The sequence below is a fragment of the Lycium barbarum genome, chromosome 12, assembly GCF_019175385.1.
Source record: "Lycium barbarum isolate Lr01 chromosome 12, ASM1917538v2, whole genome shotgun sequence".
NCBI classification, from domain to species: Eukaryota; Viridiplantae; Streptophyta; class Magnoliopsida; order Solanales; family Solanaceae; genus Lycium; species Lycium barbarum.
The window spans coordinates 96,025,197-96,041,311 of NC_083348.1; the positions used below are offsets into that span (position 1 = coordinate 96,025,197).

Sequence of the window (16,115 nt, forward strand, 5' to 3'; positions counted from 1 at the left end):
CCATGCTACTCCTGATCCACCACCCGTCAACCCACCAAATCAATCACTAGGTCATACTCCTTACATTCCTTTACCCATCAACACTAACCCACCACGTACAATTACTCCTCTAAACCAAGCCATTACACACCTTGACCATCCACAACAACCTTTCTACCCTTACCATTACGTTGAACCCTACCAGATTCCACTATTCCTTTACCCTGTCTATAACACCCAAACAAATTACCACCAATCTCGAGCACCTCACTATCAAAAACCACCTGTTCAAGTTCCCACTTACCAAAATCGACCACATACCGCACATAAAGCCCGTCCAAACCCTGTTCTAAAAAACACCCGTAATTACACTCGGTTCGTTGAACCTTTGGCTCAACTATTTGAAAGACTGAAAGCGGCAGGCGTGGTACAACCTATTGAAGGGAAAATTCTCAATCCTATTCCAAAATGGTTTGACAGTTCCAAGCATTGTGCATATCATTCTGGAATTCCTGGGCATGCCACTGAGGATTGCTATGGCCTCAAAAACAAAATCGAAACCTTGATTAAAGAAGGAGCAATCCAGCTCACTAGAGCTCAACCCGATATGGGTGACCATCCCTTTCCCTACTCACAGAAACGCCGATGTGAACATGATAATTATCGAAAAATTAAGAGTCTGAAGGAGGCCATTGCACCAATTGGAAAAGATGGAGAGGGGCATGTCATCAACGATCGTTGCGCCTGTAAGGATGATCCGAAAACAAGTGCCAGTGAAGATTGCTGGTACAACTACTGAGACACCAACCATCCAGGGTGCAGAACCAGGAGAGACTCTGAAGAACTGGACTTGTACTCCGTCCCTGATTCGTCAGGAGTCTTGGTAGATTGAACATGTAGTGAACTTTTTTAAAAGGGCTGGAATCATGCTCAAAACTTTTGTTGCTTTGCTTCATCTTTTGGATTATAAATTTATGAATGCATTTCTGTTTTTCCTTAATCATCTAATATTGTTATTTTCTACTACGTCAACTCTACGATTGTGACATGAAATGAACAAATAAACAACATACATCCCGAGAGAGTAACAAAGAAACTAGGGGACAAGACAAGATTCCACTCAAAAGAATTGAAATAACCGATGGGTGATGACATAAGCCTGAAAGCTAGCAATCCAAGAAGAGATCAAAGGACGACATTAGGTAAGACAACCTAGTTTGCAACCTTTCCTTTAACAACCAGGTACGAACTACGCTTGACCTGATTCCTCGGTGGATACGTAGGCAGCCCACATAGGGTTCGGTTGCATTTAGAACAAAAAATCAAAAGATTTTGCATGCATACGAACTACATTCTGACCTGATTCTCATGGTGAGATACGTAGGCAGCCCACATAGGGTTCGGTTGCGCTATAACAGAAAATCCAAAAAATCCTTACACAAAGAAAACCACATAGGGCCTGATTCCCCCGGAGGAATTCATAGACTATCAACATACAGATCCGTCACACCTAGATAAAATCCAACAAACCCTTTACCATAGATATAGTAGAACTACGCCGACCTGATTCCCTTGGTGGGATACGTAGGCAATCCACATCGGGTTCGGTCCCTTTATTAGAAAAAACTTCAGACCATTCACCCTTACGAACTACGTTCTGACCTGATTCCTCAGCGGATACGTAGGCAACCCATATAAGGTTCGGTCACACCGCAACATAAATTTAGTACACCCTTCAGAACCAAAACTGGGGCATATTTTTTTATAGACAAAAAAACGGGGACATTGGCAAGATTAAGGCTACCAGACAGGAAATATTATAAACCAATTGCTTTAGAAATGTCACAGTCCGAAGTTGACAGAACATTTTACAACTTACATACATATATTTACACATATATCTTTCATTACATACATATATATCTTTCCTTGGATACATACATTTACATATATATATATATATATATATATATATATATATATATATATATATTTATATTTAACAACTTATATACATATAGTCACGTTTCCTTATTCATATACCTACATACCTACCTTTCAAATAAAATACTTTCTTGCAATTGTTTCACTACTGTTCATCTACCGAGGCTTGAACGGAGATCTCAAGATCCAAAAAAACAAGACGAACGGAGCACCAACAAAGTCAAGCTTCGAGTCAACACGAATCAACTTCCCCCTCCCAAACTAAGAATTTTTCTTTGAGTGCAGGAACTTAAGACCGCGAGATCAACAGTCAAGTCTATCAATCATGGCAGAAAAGCATCATCTGGCTCAATATGGCCTCGCCTAAAAAGCCAAACGGCTTTATTTCTAACTCTATCTTTAATTTTATTTTATCACAATAACTTTATGACTTTATATACCTGTTTTGTAGATTGACGAAGTTGGAGGCGAATTAAATCAGGATCGCACGTCATTAGTTCAGCCTGTCACGATACCATCAACATCATACGCTAAACGGCCATTCTACCGCTTTGCTCCATATTTTATCAATTACTTTATCATATACTTTACCAGCTTTAACCATATTGTCAAGTCCCCGAAGACAACCGGAGACACATCATCAAATCTCTGAAGACAACCGGAGATGCATCATCAAGTCCCGAAGACAACCGGGCATCACTTGGCTATACTGCCTCATATGCATAAGCCAGACGGCTACACATCATCAACTCTAATGATTTACCTTGAACTTTACAGGAATATCATCAAGTCCCCGAAAACAACCGGAGACACAGCATCAAGTCCCCGAAGACAATCGGAGACACAACATCAAGTCCCCGAAGACAACCGGAGGCACAGCATCAAGTCCCCGAAGACAACCGGAGGCACAACATCAAGTCCCCGAAGACAACCGGAGACACAACATCAAGTCCCCGAAGACAACCGGAGGCACAACATCAAGTCCCCGAAGACAACCGGAGACATAGCATCAAGTCCCCGAAGACAACCAGAGACACAACATCAAGTTCCCGAAGACAACTGGAGACACAACATCAAGTCCCCGAAGACAACCGGAGACACAACATCAAGTCCCCGAAGACAACCGGAGACACAACATCAAGTCCCCGAAGACAATCGTAGACACAACATCAAGTCCCCGAAGACAACCGGAGACACAACATCAAGTCCCCGAAGACAACCGGAGACACATCATCAAGTCCCCGAAGACAACCGGAGACGCATTATCAAGTCCCCGAAGACAACCGGAGACATCGCATGGCTATACGGCCTCACTCGCATAAGCCAAACGGCTATACAATTACTTCACTCCTTACTTCATTTCTTTATTTCATCATCTACTTTACCTACTTTAACGAGTTCACCTTAAATTTCGTAGATATCATTTATCATCGAGTCCCGGAAGACAGCCGGAGGCCTTATCACTGTCATCTTCAACTGCAACTAGAGATATTATCACATCCTCAGCATACGCATCATGCATTCATTCTAGTCCCTGAAGACAACCAGAGACAACATTGGCCACACGGCTTCATTTTTATTCCCACACTCATATTTACTATCGTTTTACACTCTTTATAATTTTACACTTTCAACTTTATTACTAATTCTGACATGAATTTCAGTTTTGGCAGAAAATACAACCAGCAGAGATGCAACACAACGTGGAACTTTATCTTACGCAGTGAATTGGGGCAAATTTGCTAAAGAGGAATACCAAACTCACAAGCAAAGGTCGCGAATCTACTCTCGAACTCAATCCGCGTATGTCCACAAACACGTGATACATAGGTTAATTTCTCTTTCACATCCTCCGCTAAAACTCTACTAAATTTACTCTTCTCACAATCTCATATTCCTTTCTACACCCCAGTGTCTCCATAACTCAACACTGGGGCATCTTTGAAGAATTTACATCGTGCCCATTAGAGTCCTACTTAAAGGTGTGTTGCGCGCCACATTTATAATTAGGAGGCTATAAGCATATGTTCCATTCTTGAACGTTCTCATCACCTGTCTACAATACCCGCAAGATTACGAATCCACAAAAACTTTCGAACTACACATGGCCTGATCCTCGTGCAGCCCGAGATATGTAGGCAACTCGAAACTGAGATTCGGCCATAATTTTCCATAATTCCTTCGGTCCTCACAATATTTTCCATCAATTTTCCTAAACCGTACTTTCTTATAAATTCATATTCGTCGGTCCAAACAAAATTGGCTACTACGTCAACTTCTTCGCCCGAAGATTCTTACATCATCTCCGGTCGAAGAGGGGCATCTGTTGACACCCAATTTTGTCCCTCCCTTATTTAATTTTATTCACTCGGGCATCTAAATTTATTGACGAGCTAAATACTTTATTTTCACTACTATTATTTTCACTACTTTCATTTTCAACATCACGAGCATTACTTTATCACAAATTTTTAAATATTCGTCATCGTTCCATTTTTTCGGGTTTAGAATAGTTAAAATTAATTACAAGACAACACTTTGTTAAATCCTTATTTTCTACATATTAATTATTAATTGTCTTCACATAGTATATATTGTACTAGTTACTAAATTAGAAACCCAAGAATAATTAAATAGAGGAGGAAGAATCAACAAATTTCACCTCATAAGCAATTGCTCGGAAGTATATCAATGTTGGACTCATTTTGAAGCTCATATTTTAAAACAACGTATTATAATTTTTATTTCATCAAAATATTATTTTACAAGGGGTAAATTCTTGATAATAGTTATCTACCCCAAAAGAAAAAAAAAGAAAAAAAAAAGAAAGAAAGAAAACTTTGCATTTGTATTCCTCTTTCCATTCCACGCCACACATCTCCCCACAATCTGATTTCTTTTTCCCCTTTTTCTTTAATGGGCTCCACATTTTTTTGTTTTTTGACTACATCTCAACATCTAACCTAATTTCTCTTTCTTTTTTCCTTTTCACCCTCACAGCCGCACACCCCTTCTCCCTTCTCTCTCACGCTCCCTTCACCTCTCCTTGTCCTCTGCTCTTTCCACTTCCCTCTGTTCCCCATGCCTATCCTCCTCCGCTCCTTCGTCTCTCTCTCTCTCCTCATATTTCTCTATAAAGAACAAAATCACTCAACATAAAAGGGGAATTTTTTTTAGAATAGAGAGGATTTGGATTAGCAAGAAACCCGAATCAACAAGGAGCTGGAACCGCAAAAACCCTACAAAAAAACATCAATTTTAATCATAAAAAGGAGCCTTACTCGAAGGATAACAACCAACAATCACTCAACCTTTTTCGTTTTTGGTTTTGAAACTTTAACTACTTTAATCGGGTTCGTTCGGTTCGAGCGTAGATTCGAGACGTCGACACCCACTTCACTGCGCACAAAAAAGGTAAACTTCGACACATTTATCGCTTATCGTCTTTAATCTCTGCTCGGTTTAAGAATTCAAGTTATTCTGCCGTCTTTAGTAGTTATATATTTTCTTTGTTGTTGTATCGTTTGTTTGATGTTTGGGAGCTGTTAGGATAGGATATTAATCGCCAAAAAAATGGAATTCGAAAGATGTCTGTTGTAGTTGGATGATTAGAATGAATTTACAGGATTTAGGACATATTTAAAACCGCATACACATAGGATATACAGTGGGTTATCAAGATAAGAAGAAAATATACATTCGATATACATTTGATATACACACCACTGTGGGTATATCTTAGGTATATTACGTATATGATTAAAACAGGCCAGCATTGTCTCTCTTTTACTCTATTTGTTCAAATAATATACCCTATCATGAATGTAATCCGCTTAGATTTAAATACGATAAAATGATTATACAACATGTCGGTATTGGTTGTTGAAATCTGTTTGGTTCCAATCCGAATTTTGTGTTTAGTTTTCCTGACCAATGTTCTGGTATTAACATATTTGTTGCTCTTTTTTTTTTTGTTGTTCCATTGTTGTCTTTTCATTTCATTGCTTCAAACAATCCATATGCAATGAACTACAGAATGTTAATAATTCCTTGGATTCAGCAGAATTTATCTGTCAGGACAATCTATCAAAATGTTAATAATTCTTCCGCCTTCCTCCATTCATCTATGATTCCTGACATGCTAATTTAAACGAACTGGTGGAAACGTTACAAAGGGTCTTCTCATAGTTTGGATTGGTGCAAGAAGATTAAGAATTTTGCAGAGGTTAAATACACCAGTGATCCCAATGATATAGTTATTCTGAAAATGGGCCGACCCATACAGATAGATAAGCAAATAATGCAGGGCTTTCCTTTCTAGCAACGTGTAGGTCTATCACCTCGACAGGAAATTACACCCAATGACTTCAAAAATGGATGATCTTGAACTTTTCACCTCCGCTTGTTCCATGGCCAAATCTTAAACTTTAAAAGTTAAAAGGGTTGGCCATAGGAAAAAACTTGTTAAACTTGAAGTTTTTCTATGAAACAAATGGGGACAAAAGTTTAGAATCACTCATTTTTAAGGTCATTCTCGTAAATTATCCAGTATGTTGTAGTTGTGGAAAGAGCCATTGTTAATTATGTTTCTTGATCCAAAGGACTTAAGATTGGACTTAGTACATTTTTTTTATGCGGATTGTCCTTCTTCTTGTGGGGTCTTTAATTTTGACCCTTCAAAATTGGTGGTCTTTAATTTTTGCCCTTCGTCTAATACTCGAGTTTTTGGGTTCGAACCTAGCTCAGTAATAAAAGGAAGAAATTTCACAAGGCAGAGGTTTGGATTCGCAAGGCAGAATTTTACCTGCATGTGGCAAAATTCCGCCTTAAGGCAGAGTTTTACCTAAGGTAGAGTTTGAAACTCTGCCCGAATCATGCAAAACCCTGTCTTGCAATTTTTTTTAATTTTTGACTGAGCGGGGGTTTGAAGCCGAAACCCAAAAATTCTAACGAAGGACAAAAATTAAAGGCCACCAATTTAATGTGTAAAATTTAAAGACCACCCCAAATTAAGAACATTCCTGCGAATTGCCCGACTTAGTAAGTAGCTGCTATCCAATATGAAGTTTATTGGGCTTTCCCCTTGGGCAGCCCACATCCAAATATGGCTGGGCAATTCGCGCGAATGCCCTTCAAATGCGTTGGTCTTTAATTTTTGCCCCCGTAATGCGTGGTCTTTAATATTTGCCCTTCTAAGCTAAAAAATAATAAGAAAAGACGTTACTACCCCTACCCATCACATATAAAAATCTGAAAGTCTGTAACGAACCCCAAACATCCAATTAAACCTATCCATCATTTCAACAACAAACCTTTCAATCGTTCCATCGTTCCAACATTTCACCGGAGAAATCTCCATTGATTTTGGTGCTACAACATCGGAAAAGATAAATACATAATATATTGAACGTAATTCAACTCAATTTGATGTTTTATTAAGTTTAGATTTGTTAATATTTGAAAATAACAACAAATCATCTTCTATGAACTAAACAACTGATATTCAGTTGAGATTCAACATTGCGAATCATAATTTTACTCAACAACATAGAATTGATCAAATTTATTGCTTTGTTCTGATTTTGATTAGTTTATACGTTCCATTTGATCAGTATACAATGCTCAATGACTTAGACTTGAAATTATAGTAACTTCAGTTGACAAAAAATAATCAGGCAAAGTTCTGAACAAGTATGCCGGAGGAGGCAGAAGTTCACCTTGCAAAAGAACAAAGTATGCCGCTAGAGTCAAACTTTCATTTTCATAAGCAAAACTTCAAGTATACAAGTGTTAAGAACTAGAAAAGTATGCCGGAAGAGGCAGAAGTTTACTTTACAAAAGAACAAAGTATGCTGTTAGAGACAACTTTTATTTTCATGAGCAAAACAAAAATTTACGCAAGTGTTAAGAACTAGAAAAGTATGCCGGAGGAGGCAGAAGTTTACTTTACAAAAGAACAAAATATGCTGTTAGAGGCAGCTTTCATTTTCATAAGCAAAATAAAAAAAGTACACAAGTGTTAAGAATTAGACAAGTCTGCCGGAGGAGGCAGAAGTTCACTTTACAAAAGAACAAATTATGCTGTTAGAGGCAAACTTTCATTTTCATAAGCAAAACATCAAGTATACAAGTGTTAAGAACTAGAAAAGTATGCCGGATGAGGCAAAAGTTTACTTTACAAAAGAACAAAGTATGCTGCTAGAGGTAACTTTCATTTTCATAAGCAAAATAAAAAAGTACACAAGTGTTAAGAATTAGACAAGTCTGCCGGAGGGGGCAGAAGTTCACGTTACAAAAGAACAAAGTATGCTGTTAGTGGCAAACTTTTATTTTCATGAGCAAAACAAAAATTTACGCAAGTGTTAAGAACTAGAAAAGTATGCCGGAGGAGGCAGAAGTTCACTTTACAAAAGAATAAAGTATGCTGTTAGAGACAACTTTCATTTTCATAAGCAAAATAAAAACATTATTAACAAAACAACACCAAAAACACATAAGATTGCATAAAAACCAAAATTATTAACAAGACAACACCAAAAAACCAAGCACACATAAATTAACTTAATTCATGAAGTTATGCCGGAACAAGCATAACTTTATGCCGGAACCGGCATAACTTCAGTTTACAAAATTACAAAGTATGCCGTGAGAGGCAAACTTTCATTTTTCATAACCAAAACAAAACATTATTAACAAAACACCAAAAACACATAAGATTGCATAAAAACCAAAATTATTAACAAGACAACACCAAAAAACCAAGCACACATAAATTAACTTAATTCATGAAGTTATGTCGGAACAAGCATAACTTTATGCCGGAACCGGCATAACTTCAATTTCAAAAACCAAGAACTCTGCCGGACCCGACATATGTTGCCTCAGACAAACACATTCTTCACAAAAACCAGATTATTAAATAAAAACAGCAGCAACAACATAAAACAACTGTTCACAGGCAAAACTTCAACGATTCAACAAAGAGAAAACCAAAACGCATATCAAAATCAACTAAAACATATTACGACATTCATAATACGACATTCAAAAAACCAAAATATATACATGGGGAATGAAACTAAAGTTCAAAAAATCATACAGACACTATAACAAAACACTATAATTTTAAATAAAAAAAGGATCAATTAAATATAAAAAACGATGAAGACAAGGATATCAATTCAACAAATAACAATTTAACATAAAAACAAATATTGAAACGAGCAAAAGATCCAAATTCGTACCTAAGTTTTAGAACAGATGAGACAAACACAAAACAGAGGAGGAAAGAAGAAGCAAAAAAAGAAAAGAAAAGGGCAAATGACGATATAAAAAGGATTTTAATGGGGTAAGGGTAATTTTGTCAAAAAACTTTCATTAAACAGGCGGCAAGGGCAAAATTTAAAGAAGACATAAATGAAGGGCAAAATATAAAGACCAGGCCAAAAGAAGGCACTCCGCGCAAAAAATTGAATATGGCTCTCAATCACCACCAGAAGCCCATCATATCCTTACCCTCTCAAACAGGTAAAATTCACAAATAACTACTCATACTTTTCTATCTTAGTAATTGAAAAATAGTCATTGTCACTTAGTTTCAAATTTTACAAGTGAAATTTTAATACATTATCAATTTTCATGAAATTTCACCCGTAAAAGACAATAGCTAATTTTCAAAGATAGGACTGAAAAGTGACCACAATATTTCTACTTTTCAAACGGATTTCACAAATGGAATAGTAAATACTCTGTCCATGTCATAACCTGTGATTACATGTTCCATCCGTCTAATTTTATCTTTTTCTTTTTCTTTGGTTTGCTGAATGACCTCGAGAATTTACTGCCAATGTAGATCACAATCTTCTTCATTAACTTTTATGTTTTACAGATTACACATGCATCATCATTATTATTTTTCCTCATTATTTATCTTATTCCTCGTAATTCCACGTTTTCTTTTGTCTTCTCATCAACGAGGACAAACTTATATGAGCTTTATCATAAACTTTCGCAATATTATCGTTATTTTAGACAAATATATAGGTTTTAATTAAAGGAAGAGAAATAAAATAGCATTGGGAGCTTGGGAAAACTCCACTCCAGTCATGACAAGAGGAGAAAAAAGGCATTAGGATAGAAGCTGTAGCCTGTAGGGCTTGTGAGACTCTTCACAAAAACCACTAGAAAACAAAATGTAGAAAAAACAGGGATATCACATAGAGAGATATTGCGCTTAAGAAAGGTGTATGAACAGAACGACAATAAGAGCGATGTCTGAGGACTGACTTTGGGCGATGAAAATTGCAACAAGTCAAAGGTGGCTTTTTATTTTATATAATTTACTTATAAATGGGTGTTGAATTTCACTGTCTTTCCTTATTATAAAACTTGTTAATTGTAAAAACAAGTACATAAAGATAATGATTCGGGAAATTAAAAAATTGTTAAGAAAGCAGATATAGATTTTTCAACACTGAAAGGAGGAAACAGTCCATGGAGTAGGCCACCACCATATATTCTCTCTCATGTTTGTGACATTCTTATCCAGTGTTTATATTATGGAAACCGAATTATTGATTACTTTTAGGATGGACTTTTTCTTACTCCTTTCCTTTGTGTGTGTGTGCAGGTAGCACGTACCAAACAACTTCATCTCCATTGCTTTATAGCTGCACTCCAGGTGTTATTTACTTGACTTCTTCCCTTGATAATATATATATTTCAGAAAGGAAGGAATTGACGTCATGCAAAGGAAATTTTGCTATTGCTACTAAGCCCATGTGTTTTCAGAGAAACTAAGAACTTTACAGTTTGTATAATCTGGTGAATTTTTCTATTAAGGCAATTACTCAAAATTGTGACTGCATAGAGGAAAAATAAGTACCGAGTCTTTAGTAGGCGTTTGGCCATGAAACCCAAATATTTCACTTTATTTGGAATTTTGGAGTTGGAATTGAAAATGAAGTTGTGTTTGGTTATAATGTTTGCAAACAATATTTAGTTGTTTGAATGTATTAAAAGTGGAAACAAAGTTTTTGTTGTTTTCTAAATTCCAAGTTCTATTTGGAATTTTCATAGACAAACACTGATTTTCAAATAAAATGAAATAATTTTCCGAAAAAAAGTGAAAAATTCTCATGGCCAAGCGGGCCCTTAAGATCGTGAATAACCATCACAGAACTCAAAATTGTTCCTGGAAAACCAAGAACAAGTCTCAAGACCATTAATTACTACTCGTTCTTAATGGTGATCCCGGCCGGGAACAAAAGAATTAGTATAGAATATTAGTAACAGTTTAATGGACATATATACATTTCATCCTCTGCTTTTGACAGAGTCGTATTTATGACTATTCGAGAGTAGCTTTTAGTTTTTTCCAAAGTTAAAACGTTTCTTTCTTGGCATTTGATTGAAGAATAGTTTTTGTACAAAACTGTTTTTTTTTTTTTTTTTTTTTTTGCAAATAATATTCTTCAATTTTTTTTTTAACCAGAGTCCACCTAATTTTTCCATTGTTTTAAAATTGAAGAAAAACATCTATACGTAACCAAGATTACTTTTTTGGTAGTTTTTTTTTTTTTTTTTTTATAAAAAACCTATTTGGTAGCCTTGAGCTATTTATTTTATAGTTTACGATGAATAAAATGAATCTCCTTTTACAGTAAGTTTAAAACTTGAAAGCTGAAGATGACGTCCAAGAAACTACAGCAATAGGAAAGTAGGGGCAGCAGTCAATTCCGGTGACGACAATTGTGGCATAAGATGTGATAGTGGAATGTATTTTTAATCCTAAATTCCTTTTCAATCACCTCTTCTAAATAAGATATATTCATCATTCACGTATACAGGATTATGATGTATCTTCCTTCCTTTGGCCTAGACAGAGCATCATGCGCCTGTTTTTCTTAATTTGTTTCATCTACATGTATTATATGCTTGGAGACAAAAGTCCCACGGCTCATTAGATAAAATACTTATTCGTATTCAGTGTAAACATCAAATCAAATAATTTAGACTTAGACATTAAAAACTGTACTTATAATACTTAAGACTTAATTAATTAATGAATATAGATGTACCTTGTATTCATTAATTCGGTACAACCTGGTGAATATAAGTACTTAACGCTGAATTATTCTTAGAAGCGGTGGAAGTATTAGCCTCAAGAAACAACGAGTATACATTTAATTTTACTTTCACATTGTACTGTAATGATGAGTGGAGCGTTGTATTGCTATAGCTTATTAGGCTAGTCTCTCAAGCTTGAGATTCAATTTTTACTTATACCAATCGCGTTAGCATTGATACACCTCTGTGTCACACCAATGTATTGTAGGTTTGTAGCTAGCTAGCTATAGGTTTATCAGCAAATGATTCTCTACTTCTCTATTTTTACCTAGAGTTTATCCCCCCTATCGAATGAAGAATTATTCCAACTAGAGTTTGAAGAGAACGGGACCAAATTGACCTCAAGTTAGAGGGAACTGAACATTAGTATTTGGCCCCATAAGATATTTAATTATATTGGAGAAAATGGAAAACTGATAATTAATTAGGGGAATTGACGAAGATATCACAGCTAATTATATACTGTATATGACTTAAAGAATAGTAGAGGAAAGTAAGATGTAACTGGAAAATCAAAGTTTGTCAACACTCTTATCTTTCCATTCTTGAATCTTCATCTTTTAATTGCTGATCAATTTCATGAAGGGAATCTGCACTTGAAGGGTTGATCAGGTGCTGGATAGTAATTTTGAGATCTAGAGACATAGAAAATATGCAAAGAGAATATATAGGAATAGGAAACTTTTTTGCTAGGTCTAGCTTGTTAGTTTGCTAGGTCTGGTTTGTTAGTTTTTTTTCTTTTTTCTTTTTCCGCTAAAGTAATTATATTTGTCAGTTTCAATGTAATAAGAAAGATAATATACATACCTTGCTCGGCATAATATACATACCTTTCTCGGCCTTTTGGGTAAAATTGAATTCTAATATTTTTTCTTTCTACCTTATAACTTTTCAACAACTTTTTAAAAAATTTCCAACAATTATTAATATAATAACACAAGAGTTAAATAAATTGGAGTACCATTTTAAATTTCCACATACAGCTAGGATGAATAAATGAGGCACAGTGTTTCTTAGACCATTATGCATGTTGTATGCATACACTATGTACTCCATGGATCGGACCGTACATTATTTTTTTCTTTTTACCTCACTAATTCCCCCATAATAATTCAATACCAATGTACGTAATTCAAGTTTTTCCCAAACAGAAAACTCATCACTATTTCCAAAGTACCTTTCTAGTAACTAAAAGTAAAGAACAAACTATTCGTAAAGCAAATCGGACCGTAAATGTCCAAGTATACACACCCAAAAATGAACGTTCAGGATCTAACTTTACGTAATACCAGATTTTGATATCAGAGAAATAGTGTGTGTATTTGTGAGTGTGAACAGAAGGTGGATGATGAATTGCATGATGGTATATAGATTCCGATATACTAAGTAAGACAATGAGAAAACATTTGATTCACTCTTCTGGCATTCAAATTCCCCTATTATTTTAATATCTAATAAAAGACTACTATCTTTTTCCATTTCCACTTTTTTGAAAAAGCCGCTAATCATTCCCATCCCCATGTCTCTCCTTCTCCAGCTATTATAGTCTCCCATATATCTTTACCCTCACACTCTCTCCCCTCTTCCATCTGTCTATCTTCTATATAAATAAAGAGATTAATATTCAGAGATAAGACTCAGCAGGAGTGGCTAATTATACTTGAGATCAAAATGGGTAGAGCTCCTTGCTGTGACAAAGCCAATGTCAAGAGAGGACCATGGTCACCTGAAGAAGATTCCAAACTCAAAGCCTATATTGAGCAACATGGCACTGGTGGTAACTGGATTACCCTTCCCCAGAAAGTTGGTGAGTAATGATGAAATTGTGTAAACAGTTAGAGACGGTAAATTTTATTTTTCTTAATTATATGATCAACAAGTTATCGTTGCAAGTCCTACTAGCATGCAAACATTTCTATGTGATGTTGCTTCTTTCTGTAGAATTTGATGAGGTTTAATTTAGAGTTCATCTTGTTTTTATATGGCTTAATTAGGTCTTAAGAGATGTGGGAAGAGTTGTCGGCTTAGATGGCTGAATTATCTCCGGCCAAACATCAAACACGGAGAGTTCACCAAGGAGGAAGACAACATAATCTGCAGTCTCTATATGAGTATCGGCAGTAGGTAATAACTTGCATCACTCATTTTTCAGTAGGGTTACCCTCATGGCTATTTTATTATACAGTTTATTCCCTATCTGTTACTTCTCTTAATTTGGTACTTTAAGCATCTTGATATATCGATATATAATTCATTAACATGTTACAATTTTTCAATGTCAAAGGTGGTCCATTATTGCTGCACAATTACCCGGAAGAACGGATAATGATATCAAGAATTACTGGAATACAAGGCTGAAGAAAAAGTTACTACTAGGCAATAAGCAGCGAAAGGATCATCGACCACGGACCGGATACAATCACAATAAGCTAGAAACGATGAAGGAACACGAAAATTTCTTTACTAGTCAGCAAGCTATCGATGCATATTCTTGGCCTCCAGTACAACCACTACTCTTCTCTGCACTAATTGCTCCACAAAATGACCTGGCAGAAAGCAGTTCAAACAGCAACAACTTTCAATACTTCAGTGATCAGGTTTATTTTGCCCACGATCAATTGTGTCAAATTAGCTCGACCAATCAGCTTGCATCGATGAATCCCTTAAATGGAAACACTTGTAATATTTCTTCAGTGACAAGCAGCGGCTATTACCCTAGCAACGGAGTTATCAACAGCAATCTTCAAGAGTATAATAATTACATTTCCGTTGGGCTGGATGACGTGGCTAACAGTACTAGTACTCATTCTCAGCCAATACATAAAAGTGTGTTTGAAATGGTCAATAGCAGCACTATTAGCACCACTACATCACAAGATCAAAGTACAAGCTGGGAAGAATTGAGCCCTCTTGTTAATTACCCCCCATCCTTATTCGAAACCGTATCACCCTATTATGTATTTGAAGAGCCAAGGTACCTGGGCTTGTTGAAACAGTAAAACATTTTAGCCATATATATATGTACGTTACTTTTCCTAGTTTCTGTATGTTTTGCTCCACTAGCAATTTCATCTTGATTACTACAGTACTATAAAATTCTTTGTATTTACTCGATGTATGCGAGCATATTTTTAGCTATACGGGCTATGTATTCTTAGATTGCTTTTGTACCAGCTCATATGGTTGGTGTGAGTATGGAATCCTAGAGATAGTGACCTGCACTGCTAATTTACATCATTGTACGTACAATATATATTTGATACATTAATAAACTGATCATAGTTCAATTTAATACATGGTCCATAGAGTTTGAGGTGTGCGTACGACAAAAGCATTTTTAGAAATCTCCATTGGAAAAGGCAAATGGCAATGAAAGTTGGAAAGGTACTTTAAAGTTTTGGCCACAACTTGATTGGATTTAGCATGTAGGGTATCCATAAATGGCAGTTTCTTCTTAGTATTATATTGAGTTCAATTAATACAAATAACAATAAGCCGAGGAAGAACTTATAATAAGGTCCGTGCCATGTTGTTCCAGCAGGAACAGAAAGACTGAAATGTCGGATATTTTCTTCAGTTTTAAGATATGTAAAATTAATGTATAAAAGTCATGTTAGCAACACTTAGTGAAACTATCGCTTTCCGATATTTCAATGTCACCGTATCACAAGTGGTGCCTTTCAACATGAACAATATTGTACTACTTGTTTGTCCTCTCTTAGAAACTGCAATATTCTTAAGTAACGACGTTTTTAGCACGACATACACATAAGTATATTTTTTTCATGGACTAATTATTTTTACTGTTAGTGGTCCTTATCTTTGAGGTAGAGACGATTTGAACGAAGAATATCCTTACCCTAGAAAGAGCCCTAGCACTGAAAATCACAATTCAAATTAGCTTTCCATGCATTTGGCATTCTTAAAACTTTTGTTTATTTGCTCTTTATTTTCCTAGGCAGAATAAGCAGTCCCACGTAGCAAAATAAAGTTCGAAGGAAGCCCCTTTTGCATGAGCATACTGACCCATTGCCCATTCTTTGATTAGAAAGTGCTAGTCACAC

At 35.8% G+C, this 16,115-nt stretch overlaps 1 protein-coding gene across 4 annotated transcripts; it reads left to right on the plus strand.

Moving 5' to 3' along the window:
* The first annotated feature begins 4,884 nt into the window (after positions 1–4,884).
* Positions 4,885–15,165, plus strand: LOC132621743 (transcription factor RAX3-like). 4 transcript variants are annotated; one of them, XM_060336118.1, is made up of 5 exons: positions 4,885–5,337; positions 10,553–10,603; positions 13,696–13,858; positions 14,046–14,175; positions 14,336–15,165. In XM_060336118.1, the coding sequence occupies exons 3-5, from the start codon at positions 13,723–13,725 to the stop codon at positions 15,048–15,050; spliced, it is 981 nt and encodes a 326-aa protein (XP_060192101.1). In that variant the 5' UTR covers positions 4,885–5,337; positions 10,553–10,603; positions 13,696–13,722; the 3' UTR covers positions 15,051–15,165. The 4 variants fall into 4 exon arrangements, with proteins under 4 accessions (XP_060192101.1, XP_060192103.1, XP_060192100.1 ...); XM_060336117.1 differs by having other exon boundaries at positions 4,886–5,337; positions 11,586–13,858; XM_060336120.1 differs by lacking the exon at positions 10,553–10,603.
* Positions 15,166–16,115: the final 950 nt, after the last annotated feature.